This window comes from Phocoena sinus, chromosome 1 (genome assembly GCF_008692025.1).
Source record: "Phocoena sinus isolate mPhoSin1 chromosome 1, mPhoSin1.pri, whole genome shotgun sequence".
NCBI lineage: Eukaryota > Metazoa > Chordata > Mammalia > Artiodactyla > Phocoenidae > Phocoena > Phocoena sinus.
The window spans coordinates 161,697,076-161,716,661 of NC_045763.1; the positions used below are offsets into that span (position 1 = coordinate 161,697,076).

The 19,586-nt window shown below is 34.7% G+C and overlaps 1 protein-coding gene across 1 annotated transcript in view; it reads left to right on the top strand.

Annotated features, from left to right (window-relative positions):
• CDC42BPA (CDC42 binding protein kinase alpha) overlaps positions 1 to 19,586 on the top strand; it is a 345,595-nt gene that overhangs the window by 110,094 nt on the left and 215,915 nt on the right. The window contains 1 exon segment of the mRNA XM_032632745.1: positions 6,881 to 6,976. Within this exon segment, the coding sequence (XP_032488636.1) occupies positions 6,881 to 6,976 (96 nt within the window).

Genomic DNA, 19,586 nt, shown 5'->3' on the forward strand with positions numbered 1-19,586 from the left:
CCATACAAAGAAAGTTAAAGATCAATATGCCTCATGAACATAGATGCAAATATCCTTAAGAAAATATTAGCAAATAGAGTTCAGCAATATATAAAGCAAATCATACACCATGACCAAGTGGGGTTTATTTGAGGGATACAAGGCTGGTTCAGTATTTGAAAGGAACTTACCTCAAACTATTTGAAACTTTCATTTTTTAGGAAGAAATTCTACATTGAAACTTTTAAAGAGGAATTCATTTTAAAGTAGGATGGAATTATATTTCTGTACTTGAATTGTCAAATCCTTTTTTTAAAAAAACATTGAAAAGAAACCCATTCTGATCATTACTTATCTAATTTGGGAAAACTGGTCTTACCAATGATGCTTAATGAATTACAAATGAGCAGCAAAATTTCTTACTTTTTAAATCTGTGTATTGTTGATACTTTAGAACACTATTCAGAGATTTACCTCCAACCTGTTTGTCATATTTATTTCTATTTAAGGTATGTAACAGATATATAATTAGTGGGACATGGATTATTTGAAGATACTAGGAAATTTGTCTCTTTCTATACCTGGCAGATAGACAATTAGTAAATAATCTTATAGTTACAAAGATTAATATCTCTAGAGATTCATCATTTACAAACTTTGTTAGTATGTCAACAATCCCTTAAGTTAACTTCTCCTAATCTGTTCTGTGAATTTTACTTTCACTTCAGATTTATTCAACTCTTATTGATTTCACTCATATAGGAGATGTCTTACTCATTTCGTTGGAAGATGCATTATAGTTTACAGAAATGCTCTCCATCTCAAGAGTCAAACCTTTCCAAGGCTCAGTTATCTTATTTGTTAAATAAAGATAATTGTCTCTATACCATAAGTGGAGGAGTAATATATCTTAGTTTAACTGTGATAGTACTGGTTTATGCCTGTTGTCTTACTATTTTTGTTACTGTTGTTAGCCCTGTTTTATTATTTTTATACATGTATGTGCCAGGAGGAGTAGTAGTAGTAGCTGTAGTAGTTAATAGTAGTAATGAATTGAGGTCATTAGATTGGAACTGCCTCTACTTCCTGATCTACGTATAGTAAAAAAAAAGAAAATGCAAGCAGTCTAGAAAATAACAAGTAAAAAATGAAAGCTTTTTTTCCCTCCCTCAGACGTCCAGTCTTTCTGTTCAAAGTAAATCATTATTAAGATGATTTATTTATCCTTAATAGAAAATTTTACTATACTGGAATCATATTAAAAGACTGATTTTTTCACAGTGCTTTTATCACTTAATAATATATATTGGATTTTTCCATATTTATACTTTTACCTAATTCTTTTTTTTTTTTTTTTGCGGTACGCGGGCCTCTCACTGTTGTGGCCTCTTCCATTGCGGAGCACAGGCTCCGGACGTGCAGGCTCAGCGGCCATGGCTCAAGGGCCCAGCCGCTCCATGGCATGTGGGATCTTCCCGGACCAGGGCACAAACCCATGTCCCTTGCGTCGGCAGGCGGACTCTCAACCACTGCGCCACCAGGGAAGCCCTCTTTTTTAATTTTTTTTAAATAAAGTATTTATTTTTTATTTTATTTTTGGCTGCGTTGGGTTCTTGTTGCTGCGTGCGGACATTTCTCTGGTTGTGGTGAGAAGGGGTTACTCTTCGTTGCAGTGCGCAGGCTTCTCATTGCAGTGGCTTCTCTTGTTGTGGAGCATGGGCTCTAGGCATGCGGGCTTCAGTAGTTGTGGCTCGCAGGCTCTAGAGCGCAGGCTCAGTAGTTGTGGCGCACGGGCATAGTTGCTCCACGGCATGTGGGATCTTCCCCGACCAGGGCTCGAACCCATGTCGCCTGCATTGGCAGGCGGATTCTTAACCACTGCACCACCAGGGAAGCCCTGCTTGATTCTTTTTAATAATTTCATTCTACTGAATGGATATATTGTTTAGTATGATGATTTTTTTTTAAACATTGATGGGTATTTAGATTATTTCCACCTTTTTGCTGTTTTTATTTGGTTATTTCACCAAATCTAACTGTGTGTGTTTAGCAAAGAGAAATTTCAAAACGAGAGAGAAAATAGTGCATCAGAACTAGTCACACCACCTAAGAAGTATATGCAATGTAACAGAAATAGAAAGGGCTGTGAAATACTGTTAATCAGAGATGTTGCTGTTGGCTGCCCTGAGGTACTCCAGGTTGTGTATGCTGAGGTTGAAGGGATTTTAAGTACAGCTTTTACGCTAAGGGACTTTCACGTCCTGCTGACTCTAGAATTTATCCACTCCCCAGATTAAACTCCTCAGTAGTGGAATTCCTGGGTTGTGTGGGACGGATATACCTTTAAACTTCGATAGCTGTTGCCAAATTGTCTTCTAAAAAAAGTTGGACCAGTATATCTTTGCACTCATAGTATTTAAACATGTCTGTTTTCTCACACATTTGCCAACTGTGGATGTTATCAAATGATTTATGTGATGTATCTCATGTTTGATTTGGTCACCAAATACATATTCATATGGAGATCTAAAAGTAAATTGATGCTTTGGTGTGTAAGAGCTGATATTTGAAGTTGTTGCATTTTGCGATTTAAAATTCCACCTGTGTATCTATTTTTTTCAAATAAAAAAAAACTTGACATTTCCCCCCTCAAATATTAGCTTAGAGAGAATGATTCAATTATTATTTGAAAGTCTTCTTCTGTGGTAATACTTCATGGGTGAGATAAGTCTTTATTACTTATAAATTAGAAGCCAAAGTAGATATATCATGAATGGATTTTTCTCATTTTAACATGTGATTTCCAAGTATTTGGGCAATTTGGATATTCTGTATAAGAATAATGATCTGATGAATGCACCTATGGATCTAGGGAAGAGAATCGTGACAGTTTTGCAGAATTATTATCATTTATATATGGTCTGTAGTAACTTCTGTTTCAGCATAGGTATTCCTTTTCTTCTTTCTTTTTAACCAATAACCCATTAAGGATAAAATTTAAACAGTATGTAACTGAATATTAACAATGTAAAAACTGCACAACACTCAAAACCGTCACTGTGCAAGCAGAATGTTTGGTTGAATAGAAACTGAGTGACAGAATCTGAAGAAGCTATATGGCCTCCAGTAACCTCTCCTTTGTGATGATCGCATTCTTAGATGTCCAAATATTCTTTTTTTTAAGGGAGGATTTTTTAAAAATCGTACTTAGTTTTTTCAAAAATGTAATTGAAATGGACATTATTAAATGTCTTTATATTGAATCCTTGGTATACATGCATCATGGTTGGGTTAATATTGATCTAGAACAGGGTTTTTCAGCAGTGGCACTTATGACGTTTGAGACCAGATAATTCCATCTGGGGGCTGTCCTATGCATTGTAGGATGTGAAGCAGCATCCCTGGCCTCTTCCCACTAGATGCTGGTAGCATTACCCCTCACCCCTCCTCAGCTGTGACAACCAACTGAGGACAGTGTGATATACTGAAGCAAAAAAGGAGACTGTGCTTCACATCTAAACTAAGTATCTGAGGCATTAATAGGAATAGTCTATAATACCTAAGTATGTATGGGTAAAATCATATGTCTGAGACTTGCGTCAAAAAAAATCCTCTGTGTATATACGTATGTGTGAGTGTTCACATGTATGTGCGTGGAGGAAGGGTGGTGGTAAGTGGGTGAGAGTGTAGATGAAATAAAATTGAACAATAAAATAATTGTTGAAATTGGTTGATGGGTACATTGGGGGCAGGGGATTATTTTACTGCTTTCTCTTGTATATGTTTAAAATTTTATATTAGAAATAGTTTATATTTTTAAAAATTAATTTATTTTTTCACTACATAGTTTAGAATAGATTAGAACCTACTAAATTTAATCTGTTCTGTTGACAGGTAGTCTTTGGAGCTTTATTTAGTTTGGAGTCATCAGTCAGTCACATTTCCAGATTCTAGCTGGAAATGTCTTTAAAATTTCAGATAGCTGTCATGGTAAGATGAAGCCAGGAGAAAGGAGTCTCCTAGGCTTGACAGACTTCACCACCTCTCTAAAATGTTAGCAGCAAACCATAATTTCAGGTCAGTTAAAGTCTAAAACAGAACTTAGTTGTATGTCAAGTGATTCTATTTTCCCCGTAAAGTGAACGAAAGCATAATATTGTAGATTTTAATAATTGAATTGACAGGTAAAACTGCCCTTTCATTTGGTTTAAGCTTTATTTCTTTGAAAATTTTTCTTGGTGATGCTCTTTAATAAATGGCTTTGGAAATTCTATTGCATCAAATAAAATTTATGGAAATATGTGGAAAAAATTAAGGTACTTAATTAGGGTAAATTAAGTAATGCTAATTGTTTTATATATCATGGCCATTGACTTTATCTTGTGGGAAATTATTAGGCACCTGCTATGTGTAGAATACTGTATGATGGTTTTTTCAGTGTGTATGGAATGTGGTACAGCCATTAAGAAAAATTAGGTCTCTATGTACTGGTGTGGAAAGCTGTTCAGATATATTGTTACTTGAAAAAAAATGACTTACAGAGCACTGTGATCTCATCTGTGTAAAGGAAGGAAAGATAGGGGAGATGGGATGCCATATGAATATAGTTGTGTGTGTGTGTGTGTGTGTGTGTGTGTGTGATTATATGCTTATGTGTATACAGAAATTTTCTGAGAAGAAATTCAACTGAGATATTGGTAGTAACCTCTGGACATAACAGGTGGACAGTGAAACTATCAGGGCGTGACTCAGGGAGACTTTTAATTTTCTACTTTACCTTTCAGTTCTTTTTGGCATAGCACCTTTTTAATTAAAATTTAAAGATATATTATAGAATTATAGAGTATCATATAAAGTTATTTTTTATTTTAGCCACACATTTCTAAGGTTCTCCAGGATATATCTTTATAATAGTGGAAATATATCCTCAGAATAAATTAAAACTTTTATAAATCAGTAAGAAAAAGACAATTCATTAGAGAAAATGGGCAAAGGGAGTTTTTCAAAGAGAAAACTCAGATGTCCAATAAGCATATGTAAAATTATTTATTTACAGGGAACTCTACTCGATGCCTCTGTGGTGACCTAAATGGGAAGGAAATCCAAAAAGGGGGGATATATGTATACGTATAGCTGATTCACTTTGCTGTACAGTAGAAACTAACACAACATTATAAAGCAATATACTCCAATAAAAATTGATTAAAAAAACGAGTGCAACAAAAAAATTATTTATTTGCACCTGTAATTAGGAATATGTTAATTAAAAGAATGATGAGATATTATTTCACACCCATCATACTGACATGCACTTAAAAGTTTAACAATGCCAAGTGCGGTTGAGGATGTGGGGAAAAGGGGAGATTTCATACACTAGGGTGAGGGTAGTAACTGGCATACCACTTAGGAAAGAAAATTGGCTGAATCTGGTAGAGTTGAAAACGCTTAAAACTAGGTATTTCTGTTTCCAAGTGTATACTCTAGGAAACTCTTGCAAGTCCCCTACAATGAACGAGTTCCATTCCTGAGAGCACGTTTGTAAGTCCAGCTTGTTTGTAAGTCCAGCAAAGTTAGCCTAGGTGTCCAACTAACACAGTCGGCTATATAGTACTGTACTGTAATACGTTTCTAGTACTTTTCACACAAATAATACATAAAAAACAAACAAAAAATAAAACATTTTTAACCTTACAGTACAGTACCTTGAAAAGTACAGTAGTACAGTCCAACAGCTGGCATACGGGGGCTGGCATTGAGTGAACAGGCAAGGAGAGCTACTGACTGGAGGAGGGAGGGGAGGTGGGAGATGGTAGAGCTGAAGGATCGTCAGCAATAGGAGACGGAAGGCAAGCTGCAATTTCACTCACGCCTGACGTTGATGGCACAGGTTTTAGTTCCTTGCTGGATTCAATTCTATCTACCCCCTTGAAAAAACGATCCAGTGATGTCTCGTTAGTACTGTACCAGCTCCATCACCGCTGCTTTTACACTTGCTTCCAGACATCCTGGCTTGAAAATAAAAATACTGTACTACTGTACTCTATACAGTGCTGTACAGTAAAATATACACAAAAGCACAACCACTTGTAGAGGATGCATGCATATGGCAACGTATGCCAGACAGGTGAAACTAACTTACGTGATTGGACATGCGAACACATGTTCGCATCTTTGAAAGTTCACAATTTGAAGGTTCGTATGTAGGGGACTTACTCTACATTTGTACAAATATATTCATTGTCCAGCATTGAAATAACACAAAATTGGGTGATCTTCGTGATTGGGGGGTTACATAAATAAATTCTGCCGTATTCATACAATGGAATACCACAGCAATTAAAAGGTAAATAGCCATCTATGCAAAGGGATAGATGAAATTACACTATTCATGGAAGTTTTCAAAACACAAGACAATTCTATTGTTTTTGGACACATACATGTATAATAAAGCATGTGATGGGAAGAATATATACTAACTTCAGATTATTCATTTTCTCAGAGGAGGAGGGACAGGAATGCTGTAGGAATAGGAAGGCTACAACTTGTATCATATTTTCTTAATAACAAAATGATCAGAAGTAAATGTGACAAAATGTTGACATTTATATTATCTAGATGGTAGATTGGACCATGGTTGTTAAATAATTCTGTGTATTTTTCTGATTTTTTTGAACTACAACAGTATTTTTAAATATAAAATACTTGTAAGTGTACTGTTCCAGTTGTTCAATTTCTGAGGAGTCTTTGAAACTTGACTTATTGGAAAGTCATATAATATTAGATGTATTCCCTTTTCAGAACAGAAAGTGTAATAAATATTTTAAGCAATTGTTTGCATAATATATTTCCTAGTTTTACATGAAGTATTCTTTATCTAAAAAAATGTTTTTTTCCTTTTCAGACAGCATGTTTTCGTGAAGAAAGGGATGTGTTAGTGAATGGAGACAATAAATGGATTACAACTTTGCATTATGCTTTCCAAGATGACAATAACTTAGTAAGAGTCACTTTTTATATGTTTCTATATCCTTATTAATTTTTTATTGGCAGAATTTAGCATTATTTTCTCTTAAGCATTATTTAAATGTAAATGTTATTTAGAAAACCACTGAATTTCAGAGTATAAGTTGTTTATTTTGATATGTGATTTCTTTCCCTGGGTAATTCAATACCTTTCCGTTGGAATTTTTTATGTTTTTTAATAAACACGTCAAAACTAAATCCAAACAGATTTACATTCTATAAAAGGTGGTCAGGATTTTTTTGCATTATTTTCTCAAGATATCTTATTTGTAGTATTCTATTACTATTTAGAATTTTACATATTTTTCAAAGTTGTCATGTGTTACTTTAAGTAGAGCCATATTCAAAATCTAGGCTGTGTCTAATTTTATATTAACATCATGAACCACTTGACAAAAGAAGTTGGGACAGAGCTTGGAGGAAAATCAAACTGTTAGAAGCACTACCAATTGAAGATTGAAGAGATGAACAAGTAAATAGGAAAATAGGTGATATCTGTCACAGTCGAGTGTACAACTCCTTGGCCTGTTATTCAAAGCTCTTCATTTTCTGACCCCAGTTTTTATTTCAAGGTTTAGTTTTTAGCATACATGTGTTGAGTTCCTGCTTTGTGCCAGCTACTACTACTATGTACTGGGATATAAAAATTAATAAGACATTTTTCATTAATTTGATATTTATTGGACATGTGCTGTGTGCTAGGCATTGTTCTTTAGATTCTAGAGACTCACTAGTGAATAAGACAGACAAAGGACCTCTTTTCTTATTCTTACATTCTTGTGAGGGGAACCAGACAAGGAATTCACAGTCAAGTAAATAATATTTTCACATTGTTTCATATAAGAAAAATATAAGTTATTCAAGGTATGAAGTCAATAAGGGCTGTTCTAAGACAAATGTACATTGGCTAAACCAAGAAGGGAGAAGAGGCGGAGATTGCTTGGTGAGCATGGACATTTGAAGCCACCTGTTATGTTCCTCTTGATGAAGGATAGAAAAAGAGGCTTGGGGATGAGGGAGGAGAGATGAAAGAGTCACATAATATAGCACCTTATACGTTATGGTAAGGAAATTAGACTTTTACAGTCATGAGTTTCAAAAACAAATATTTTTTTGATCATGGAACTCTAGTGTGTGTGTTTTGTAAAATGACATTATATCTGAAAGCCTATACAATGAAACGTATAGAAATGCAACTGCCCTGACTGATCTCTTAGCTTCCTCCTTCCACTTTCCTTCATGCTTTCTCAGGGTTCTTTCACAGAGCAAGATTGGAAGCTGCTGTTTTAGGACTGTGGAAGGGTTTGTGGCAGGAAAGGACTAAGGTTGTTTGAGGGATGAGAGGAAGGCTCGTGTGATTATGATAAGGAGGGGAGAGAGGTATAAAATGAGGCTTCCAGAGTGTAGGCCATGCAGAAGAGTTCGAATTTTATTCTAATTTCCAGGAGGGTTTTAAGGATAGTGTGATAATCAGTTTTATATTTTGTATAGAACATCCTAGCAGAAGTGTTAGGGATGGATTTCAGGGGGCAAAACTAGAGAGACCAGTTAGGAGACAATATTCAGGTGACAGATAATGAGGGATTGAATAAAGGTGACAGTGGGAGGGGATGGTTTCAGGTACTATTTAAGAAGTAAAAATAATTAGGACTTGTGTTTGAGTGAGTGTCAGTGGAGGAGAGAGGAGTCAGAATGATTCCCAGTTTTCTGGTGTCTGACTTGTGGGATTCAGTGGTTGGTAGGTGATGAATTGAGTTGGGGAATATAGGAGGAAGAGAAAATTTAAAGTAGGTGGGAAGACGATTAGTTTAATTTGATATATGTTGGGTTTGAATTGTCATGTGATCCATTTAATGGGTTAGATATGTAAGTCTGGTGTTTCTGAGGCTGTCTTGTAGTTCTTATAGATCAGGTTTTGGCGAATTTGGCCTGTAGCTCAAATCTGGCTCACCACCTATTTTCATACAGCCTGCAAGCTAAGAGTTGTTTTTACATTTTTAAGTAGTTGGAAAAAATCAAAAGAAGAATATTTTATGACATGTGAATATTATATAAAGTTCAAATTTCAGTGTTCATAAAGTTTTATTGACACACAGCCATGCCCATGGATTTATGTATTATCTATGGCTGCTTTGTGGCAGAGTTGACTAGTTGTGATGGAGACTGGCACTGTGACAGAGGGTAACACACTATATGTGTCACTCATTGCTTTGCACTGAGTCAGACTACAAAGTGCAGTGACAGTTATAACTTGATAGCATTTCAAGTGCTATATCATGACGTTTCATTATTTTTAAAATTAACAGTGCATATGCCTCATGTCAAAATAAGAAAAGTAGACTTTTCAGTGTCATGCTTTTAAGGCACAGTAGAGTGTGGATTATTTTGTTAATGAATTAAATTACGGCATAGTGTTTATTGCACAACTACACTTCACTTGCACTAATAGAATACAATAAATGTCTACATTGCCAAACTGAGCTCTCATCACAGCATTCCTAACTCACAGGAAAGCAGCAGTCAGAAAAGTTAGAAAATTTAAAACAATATCTTATCACAGCAGAATTTTTTCACAAAATAAAAAATGAAAATGAGGCTGCAACTGTAGTAAGTTCCTGAGTGGCTCATTTACTAGCCAAACAAGGAAAGCCATTTACCAATCTTGAGTTAATTAAATCATGTTTGATTGCAGCAGCCAAAGAAATGTGTCCACAGAAAATAAACTTGTCTAAGACTATTAGCGTTTTGGTGAGAACAGTTGCTTCAAGAATCGAGGACAATGGGAGCAGCATCAATGGTGGATTTTAAAACCAGGGAAATAATCATTTCCTGTCACATTGAGAGGGTTTCTTTGACTCTTGAGTTGAAAGATGGTGCTGGTTCTGCTCAGTCCTTGTTACTTGAGGGGTCAATGTTTGAGTTTGAAATAGCTGAGGAATTAGCCTCTATGAATATCTTGTGTGGAATCATTACAGTCATATTATCTTCAAAGAAGTTGAGAAAACACTGATTTGGTACAACCTGAATTGGAATCTGCTAAAACATATTACAGTTGGGAGTGGTAAAAATATGTATGAGCAGGAAAAGGCTTATTTGGACAGATTTACAAACCATGTGAAAATATTAGTTGCTTAAATCATGTGGATGTTCATTGTCTTATTAATCAGCAGGTAGTTTGCAGCAAATATTTGAATCTATCATGTGTTGAACCAGTAGTATCAACGTTGCGCTTCATTCCGTTTTTTGGAAACAACTATTATCATTTCCATGGATTTTTATCAGAAATCAAAGCTAAACATTCTTGCTGTACCATACAGCCATTCACTGGTTTTGCAGTGGTAACATTTTATTGCGATGTTTTGAACAAAGGACCAATTGAAATATGACTGAACAAAAAACCCCACCCTCAACCATTATTATGAAGTATTGAAAAGGCTTGGAAATTAGCTTTTCCTGTAGACTTGATATATTTTAAAAAGAAATTTAAAATAAAATTACAAGGCAAAACAAACACTTATATGCAAAACTATGCTGTGGTGAAGTCATTTTGACAACTGTCATTGTTTGAATCACAAGTAATGTCAGGCTGCTGTATCTACTTCCCATGCTGTCAAAAGTAAAAAGGAGTGAGATTTCCATTTCCACATAGATTTGCAGCTGATAAATCTTTTGAGCTCAAACTACAGTTCTAGCAGCAATTTTTGGAACTTGATGCAAGTGCAAAGGAAATGTTTGTAGTTCAACATCCATTTAACTGGGCAGTTGAGAACTTCCACCTAAATTTCAGTTAGAAGTGGTTAATCTGCAGTAATGACATACTTATACACAGGAATCAGGAGAAATTTTTAATAACATTCTATAAATGCCTTTCAAGTAGAGGAATATGCTCAATCAGAATTATATACTCATGAACTGATACAAGTATTTGGCAGTACCTGTCTTTGTGAAAAGAGTTTCACAGATGAAATATGTAGACTCTCAATACAGATCAGCATTTGCAGATTTACATTTGCAGTAGGTTTTTGATGGTAGGGAATACTCACTTTGAGCCCCAGTTAAGCAAACTGTTCTATTCCCCTCTCTCCACAAAAGAATTACATTTTCTCATTAGTAGTCCATATTTAAAAAATTGTATTCAATTATCATTATTATATTTTGCATTTTGCTAATGAAATGTGTGGAAATTTGTTTTCTCTCATTATATATGTGCCTATATAATATCCTTGATTTTGCCTCTTGGCCTGCCAAGCCTAAAGTATTTACTCTCTGGTCCTTTACAGGAAAACTTGGCCAACGCCTTTTGTAGATAACAGTGAATACAAGGAGTAAATGAGAATCACTGAGCAGTGCTTGTAAATGAGAAAGCAAGTTTGCCTAGAGAAGTCAGAGATAGGGCACCCCAAGAAGTAGAAAACTAATGGAAATGGTCAGAGCAAGAAAGAGAATCAAAATACTGCACCATGGAAACTGAAAGGAGAGTTGGTAGAGAAAACCATTAATAGTGTTAAGTATAGTATAGTGGTAAATAAAAAGATATGACTGGAACTATTGTGCCTGCCCAAATTCTCTGTTTCAGCCTCAGTGGAGGGAATACCCTCCATTCTTGAGCATTCTCTGTACTCTTTTACTTTCTGTCTTAGTTTTTATTGTCCATGATATCTTTCATACTAGTGCCACTCCTTCCTCTTCCTGCCACTAGTCCTGACTTCAAACTAGTCCACTAGTTGAAGTCTAGCTAATACTTTAGAATTGTACTCAAATTCTACATCTTAACAGTATTTCCAGAATTCCCAGTTTGAATTAATCTTTCTTATTTCATTTTAGCTTTACATTTTTTAGTACTGCTCTTATATGATTAACCTATGTATGTCTATATCTTTGATTTTTTTGGTACAACTTAAAAAAGTTTTAAATAGATGACATGAACCCTGCTATCTTTAGCTAAAATATAATTAGAGGTTAGTGTACTTAATAGCCGTGAAGTTCATCTGATTTCAGGCCAGGTTCAGGTGTTCAAACAGGGTCATTATTGTCTTTGTATCCCGTACATGCTTCCAGAGTGTAAAAGTGTTTTTCAAACCTCAAATTGTGAGTCATAAAATCAATTTAGTAGGTTACACCAGCATTTAAAAATTAAATAGACTAGGAAATGACAGAGTTCAAATAGTAAGAGTAAATATTGTTTTCATGACATTTCTTTTATAATGGTTACTGAATAATCATATAAACCATATTATTTTTGTGGGTTATAGTCAGAATTGTTTAAAAGTCATAATGTAGAGCTTTGCACATCTCAGTTGCTCAGTTGTTAAATTGAATGGAATATTTGACTTGAATTACCATACTTATATGAGATTTTAGGGATGAATGTATCAGTGCAAATATAATCTGCATAGATTTGTCAGCAAAATTAAGAGTAAATTGAACACATGCCAAGTATTTGCTTAGCAAAATTGTAACAGTTTATCATGATGACTTTTCAGAAGTTTTTGGATAAGGACTAAAATCCACTATGACAATGAATTCTACTGTAGATAGATGTAACACTGTATATTTATGGATTGCTTAAAACTCTACATTTTGCTATAAATATAGAAATATATATAGATACAGAAATAAAATGTCCAAATACCAAATTTTATATAGCAAAAATTTTGCCAAATTTTCAATGAATAAAAGCCTGACTTATCGTTCTCTCTCCTCTGAGTTATTTAGTCTTATCTGTGCTCTTTGCATTTGAGATTAGGATTAATATTTCTTTTTCAAAGACACTTCTAAGAAATTGTGTGTATATATCAGCCATTAATTATATTAGAATTAAAATTCCACAATAACCGGAGGAGGACTGAAATACTCTAGTAGTCAGCTCTCCTGTAAACTGCAGTTTTTCTTTAGTTTAGGGAAACCTTCATGGTCTATTAGTCTCAAGAGTCAGGAGTCCTAAATTGTCTTGTTATCATCAAAGATTTTCTTTTGAATATTCATGAAATATAAGAAAATAAAATCATTTAAAAATGTTGACAAGCCTTGTTTTAGATACCCAAAAAGAAATTTTATTATACATAGTTATTTTCCAAAATAACTTTTAACCCTAGTAGCCCTAAAGCAGTCAAATAAGTAACATGATTTACAGAGCTATACAATTCAAGGAAGCTGTGGTAAATAATTTGACTTTCATTTGTAATATGCTCAAATATCACTATAGCCAGTTTATGAAAAAAATATATGGTCATAGCATATGTGCATTTTATTTGTTTAGGAAGAACCTGCATAATTTAATGAATGATATTAAGGTGTGATTAGAACATTTTTTCCTTAAGAAAAACTCATTAAATACAAACCTACTTAGGTTGTATCTATATGGGCACATAAACTTCTTATCACTTAGATATCATTTAGAATATTACAAATCAATGAAATTTCTTTTTCCTCACATTTTCTTATTCACTGTTTTCTATTATTTTATGTTTGAGGAAGAAAAAAGAACAGATAGGAAAATATTTAAAGCAAAAATTTTGCTTTTTGAATTAGCATTTGTAAACTGATTAGAGGATGAAAGATATTTAAATATTAAACTGTAATTAGTCATATGAACTTTAAATTCTTTACAGGAATCCAGTTTGTGTTGGAGATAGAAATTATTGGAAAGGTATCTTTGTAAGAGTGAAAAAAAAAGGGCTAGGAGGGATAATAAAGGTGGGGCTCTAAGGATTGACTATTAATCTCTTCTTGTGACAGCAAGATGACCAAAGGAGTTTGGTATTCTCCGTAAGAAGCCTTCTAAAAGCATATCTGTTCTGTGAAATGTATTTTCTCTGGACACAATCTATTTATTGTATGTTTCACATGCTTTAGCATTCTTTCCTTGGATTGTAGTTCCTTAAAAAGCACAAACTTTGAATTGGAGATTTTTTAGAAATTCAGAGTTGGAAATTTTCTGATGTGTATATCTACACCTAGAGATCTGTTTATTTTGGAGGGATACAAGATTTCTGAGGACTCAGCCTGTATCCTTAATTTCGTATTTGTTATTCTGATGTTTAGCACATACTCTTTTATGTCATGGGTATTGTCAGCTTTTTTACTGAACACTGACTTTCTTTAATTGGAGTAAGAATGAAACTGATCAAAGATCAAGAACTCTGAGTTCTGGCTTTCCTACTCTTTAATGTAATGTTTGGGCAAATCATTTATCTGTATTGTCTCTTATTACATAGCCATAAAGCAGGAATAACAGTTATGATCCCTATCTCCAGTATAGTGACATTATACAAATATTCCTGCACCCTCATTCTATAACCCCCTACTTCCTGGAAAAAGTGAAAGCTATTGGTTACTCAAGTATGAACTTTCTTAACTTTCTGTGCTCTGACCTCAGCGTTTCCTTTCATCCTTCCCCCGTATACAAATTTATCCATATTTGGGCCTGTTCTTATCTTTTTTCTCAATGTGGATGAGTTATATCTTTATATTTAGGCTTATTCCTATCAACCTTTCCCTTTGACTCCATCACCTTTGGCCTTTTGCAGAACTTTACTCCATTGGTCAACTTCGATTTGACTAGGTCTTTTCCTCTATACAATACAGAGATCTATATACATTAAAAAGTTAATAGTCCTTACCTTCATCTTTCATTTCACCCTCTTGAGGTAACTAATGTTAACTTTGCTGTATCCTTTCATTTTTTACGCTTTGTATAATTGAATGTTTGTGTGTATATGTATATTTTCTTCCTTTTTATAAAAACGGGATTACAAAGTATATATTACTCTGCAACTTGCTGTTGTTGCTTAAAATATCTCATGGGCATATGTATTTAATTTTTCTTTTGGGCAACAGTATCATATTTCATAGAATGGATATGTTGAATGGATCCATTTAACAGTTTTCTTGTTGATCTCTATTCATACTTTCTTATTTGTTCCAGTTATCAACAGTGCTGTCCAGTAAACATACTTGCCCATATGCCTTACACATTGGAGCTTTTATTTTAATTGACTATATCCCTAAGAGTGGAAATGCTGGATCAAGGGGTATGCACCTTTTAAAATTCAGTAGATACTGTGAAATTACTTTCCCAAATAGTTGTAGTTGATCGTCTTCCAAAAAAGCAGTGTTGTTTTAAGTCACTTTCTCCCAAACAGTAATGATCATTTTGCTAATCTAATTGGTGAAAGATATCTCTTTGTTGCTTTGGTTTTGACGATGTATTGGGTTGGCCTACAAGTTCGTTCAGTTTTAAGTAAAAATAAAAGACATTTTTCACTTTCACGAAGAACTTTATTGAACAGCGTATTCACTAACCGAACGAATTTGTTGGCCAGCCCAATATTAATTGGCTAATTGTGTTTCCTTTTATGTGAGGAAATAGCCTGTTAATAGCCTCAACCTAGTTTTGTTGGATTGCTTGCCCTCTTCTTAACAACTGGTAGGACCTCTTTATGTTAGGATTATCATCTCCTTGACATGTCTTATGAATATTGCCTCAGTCTATGGTTTTCTTAAACTTGTTTAAAGACACTTTTGCCATATTGAGTAATATTTTAAAGGTAGTCTATAAGTAAGAACTTGTCCTACTGGATATTAAATTTTACTAATTAGTCAATGAGAACAATATGATATTGGTATAGAAATAGACAACTGTAGCAGAATAGAGTGCCCAGGAGCAGATCCAAGTGTATTAGTGTCTTAAAATACAATGAGGGGGCATTTCAGTTAAACTGGGGGAAAGAATGGAATATTTAACTACTTGTTTTAGATAATTGACTCCCTGTATATAAGAAAATAGTCTTCCTACCTTGTACAAAAATAAATTTCAGACAGATGAATGAATGAACCTGATTAAAAGGTTGGGTTCTTTTCCTTTAAGAGCCTGCAGCAATACCCTCTTCTTATCCCTGTCAAAGATTTATATTACACTGAAATTGCCCATTAATTTGTGTTTTCTTCTTCATTAGATTGTAAATACCGTGAAGGCAAGAATTATGTCTAATTTATTGTAATATCTCCATTGCATAAGTGTATTATTAGCACATAGTAGGTTCTTATATATAAGTATCTGTGGACTTAGTAAATGAATTTATTTGTTCCTTTCTTATTCTGTATTCTATTTTCCATTCCCAAGAAAATTATCTACAGAATAAAATATATTGTAGAAAGCTATTCACTTTGGTCTTAAACCTGTAGTAGTAATATAGTCGAGAGGCCAGGAGCCTGGGTTAGGATTGTTGGTAGTGGGTAGGGTTGGAAGTAGATGGACTTCACAGAGATTTAGCAGGGAGTAGACTCAACAAGACCTTGATGATTTAGTTGAATGTTGTAGTGAACAAAGGAAAAAACATAAAAGAATGACTTAGAGACATTCATTGGGATATGTTATAGAGGAAAAGGTGCTTTTTTCGTATGTGAGGTTATTACTTGTTTGCCTTTCTGGATGCATTTTTGTCTCCCTAACACTAGAACCCTATTGCAAGTGTAGTTCATCTTCAACTCATTGCTTTTCTCTTGAGAAACTTTTGTGTTTTCTGCTTCTTGCTTCTCCCAGTTGCTGAATTCTGTCTTAACTACAGCTACTTTACCTCTGAGGACAAGGTGGGGAAAGAATGTGAGTAGGCAAAGCCAGAGCACTGTTTAGCAGCCAGCAGGAAAGGAAAACTAGGAATATTTATGTATTCATCATTTTTTATTCTATCTCAAGGACGTTGTTTACTGTAGAAGAGGTTCAGTAAGGCACAGTGAAAGCTTGGAAGTGAAGGGATCCATGGGTTTATTAAGGGAAGCACATAGCAGTATGTGGATGAAAGTAGAAGATAGATGATGACTCAAGGAGCCTAAGTTTTAAATGGTGACCGTGGGTGGCAAAAGTACACTTTCAAGAGAGGAAAGCCTTTGATGTATAAGCCTTTGATCTCTTTATCCTCTGTTTGGTACCAAAAAAAATCCTGATTGGCACCTAGTAAATGTTTATTGAAGAAATGAGTTCTGTTATATGACTATGTATAAATATTAGATTCCAATTTTAATATAGACTTGTTTTTTGTTTGAAAACTTTCTGTGTTTGCTACTATACTCAAAATACTTCTTTTTAAAGTAAGAGCTGTGGATTTCTGCTCTACATCCATTGCCAATTCTAGCAACATGTTTATGTTAACAAAATTTTATTACATTAAATTATTTTGTTCTAACCTTCTTGACAGAGACTGTTAAACATTAGGCCTAGTAAATATAGCAAGTAAACCACAGACCAGGATTTGAAATACACTGTTGCCCTAACTTTCGAAGATTTAAAACATGAAATAAGTTTCTTTTATTTAACAAAATTGCCCATGCTTGTAGTTCTAATGTATAGTAATAAGAATGTGGGGCCTCCCTGGTGGCACAGTGGTTGAGAGTCCGCCTGCCGATGCAGGGGACACGGGTTTGTGCCCCGGTCCGGGAGGATCCCACAAGCCACGGAGCGGCTGGGCCTGTGAGCCATGGCCACTGAGCCTGCACGTCCGGAGCCTGTGCTCCGCAAAGGGAGAGGCCACAACAGTGAGAGGCCCGCATACCGCAAAAACAAACAAACAAACAAAAAAAGAATGTGAATTTTCTCAAGACTCTTTAACTCTTAATGTCAATAAGATATTACTTGGTAATATCCTTGAAATAATAACTCCATTCTATAATAAAATCACCTGAACTTTAAGACATTATAACTGACATTCTAAATATATTCAATTTACTAACCATCATGCTAAGTGCTATACTCTGAAGAAGGTATCATTATTGTAGTTATATAGATGAGAAAGTAAAGTACCAAAGAAATTAATCTTTCAAAAGCCACTTATAACCCATAGTCAGAATTTGAATACAGGTCTCTCTGACTACAAAGTCCATCTTTCCACTATGTCCAGTTTTCACTCACTGTATGACATGACATAACATGACATAACGTAATATACACATGTATATGTAATACACATTTATAAAGCAATCCAGAAAATAACAAAAAGCTGTGACATAGTCTGTAATCTAACAACCCAGAGATAATCGCTGTCAACATTTTGGTGTATACTCCTTGTTTTTTCTTTTTTGGTATACACACGGTGTAAAGGAACACTCTGTTGTTTTTATTTACATTACACACAGTACTCTCTGCACAGTACTTCACTTCTGACATTAGATGTGTGGGTTTTCCGCACATCAAGCAGTTCTCCCACGCTAGCTGGGTGTCCTATAATTTAACTCAATTCTGATGCTGTCTAACTGGAGATAGCATCAGATCTCACAGGTTGAGTGTTCAGTCCTGCAAGATGGCTCCCCATACTCCCCAGTCCGAAGTCCATGTTGTTACTTGTGCTTCTGACCTACAGGCTATAGATCAGAGATTTCCACTACCCCTTCCTCTGATTCAGTTGCTTTGCTAGAGCAGCTCACAGAACTCAGGAACAGCCCAATGAAAGAGATGTGTAGGGCAGGTATAAGGAAAGGGGCATGGAGCTTCATGCCCTCTCCAAGAATGTACCACTCTCCCAGCACCTCCACTTGTTTGCCAACCTGGGCACTGTCTAAACCCCATGCTGGTTTTTTATGAAGGCTTCATTACTTAAGCATGATTGATTAAATAATTGACCGTTGATTTTTTTTTAAAATTGAAGTATAGTTGATTTACAATGTGTTAGTTTCTGGTGTACAGCAAAGTGATTCAGTTATTCTTATATATACATATATATATGTATAATGTATATATATGCATATACATATATATGTATATATACACATATATATGTATATATACAATATATACATATATACTCTTATATATATACATACATATTCTTTTCTATTATGATTTATTATAGAATATTGAGTATAGTTCTCTGTGCTGTACAGTAGGACCTTGTTGTTTCTCTATTTTATGTATAATAGCTTGTATCTGCTAATCCCAAACTCATAAGTTATCCTTCTCCCACCCCCTTTCCCCTTTGGTAACTATAAGTTTGTTTATGTCTATGTCTGTGAGTCTGTTTCTGTTTTGAACATAAGTTCGTTTGTGTTACATTTTAGATTCTGCATATAAGTGATATATTGTGGTATTTGTCCTTCTCTTTCTGACTTAATTTCACTTAGTATGATAATCTCTAGGTCCATCCATGTTGCTGCAAATGGCATTTTATTCTTTTTTATGGCTTAGTGGTATTCCATTGTATATATATATATACCACATCTTCTTTATCTATTCATCTGTCCTTGGACATTTAGGTTGCTTCCATGTCATGGCTTTTGTAAATAGTGCTGCTGTGAACATTGGGGTACATGTTTCTTTTTGAATTAGAGTTTTCTCCAGATTTAAGCCCAGGAGTGGGATTGTTGGATCATATGGCTGTTGATGATTGATTCAACTTCCAGTCCCTTTCCCTGGAGGTCCGGGGTTGGGAGGTGAGGGTGTGAGACTGAAAGTTCCAATACCCTAATCTTGGTTGGTTCCCTGGCAACCAGCTCCCATCCTTAGGTTTCCTAGGGGTTTTCCAAAAGTCACCTCATTAACATAAACTTAGGTGTGGTTGAAAGGGACTTGTTATAAATAACAAAAGACGCCTTTA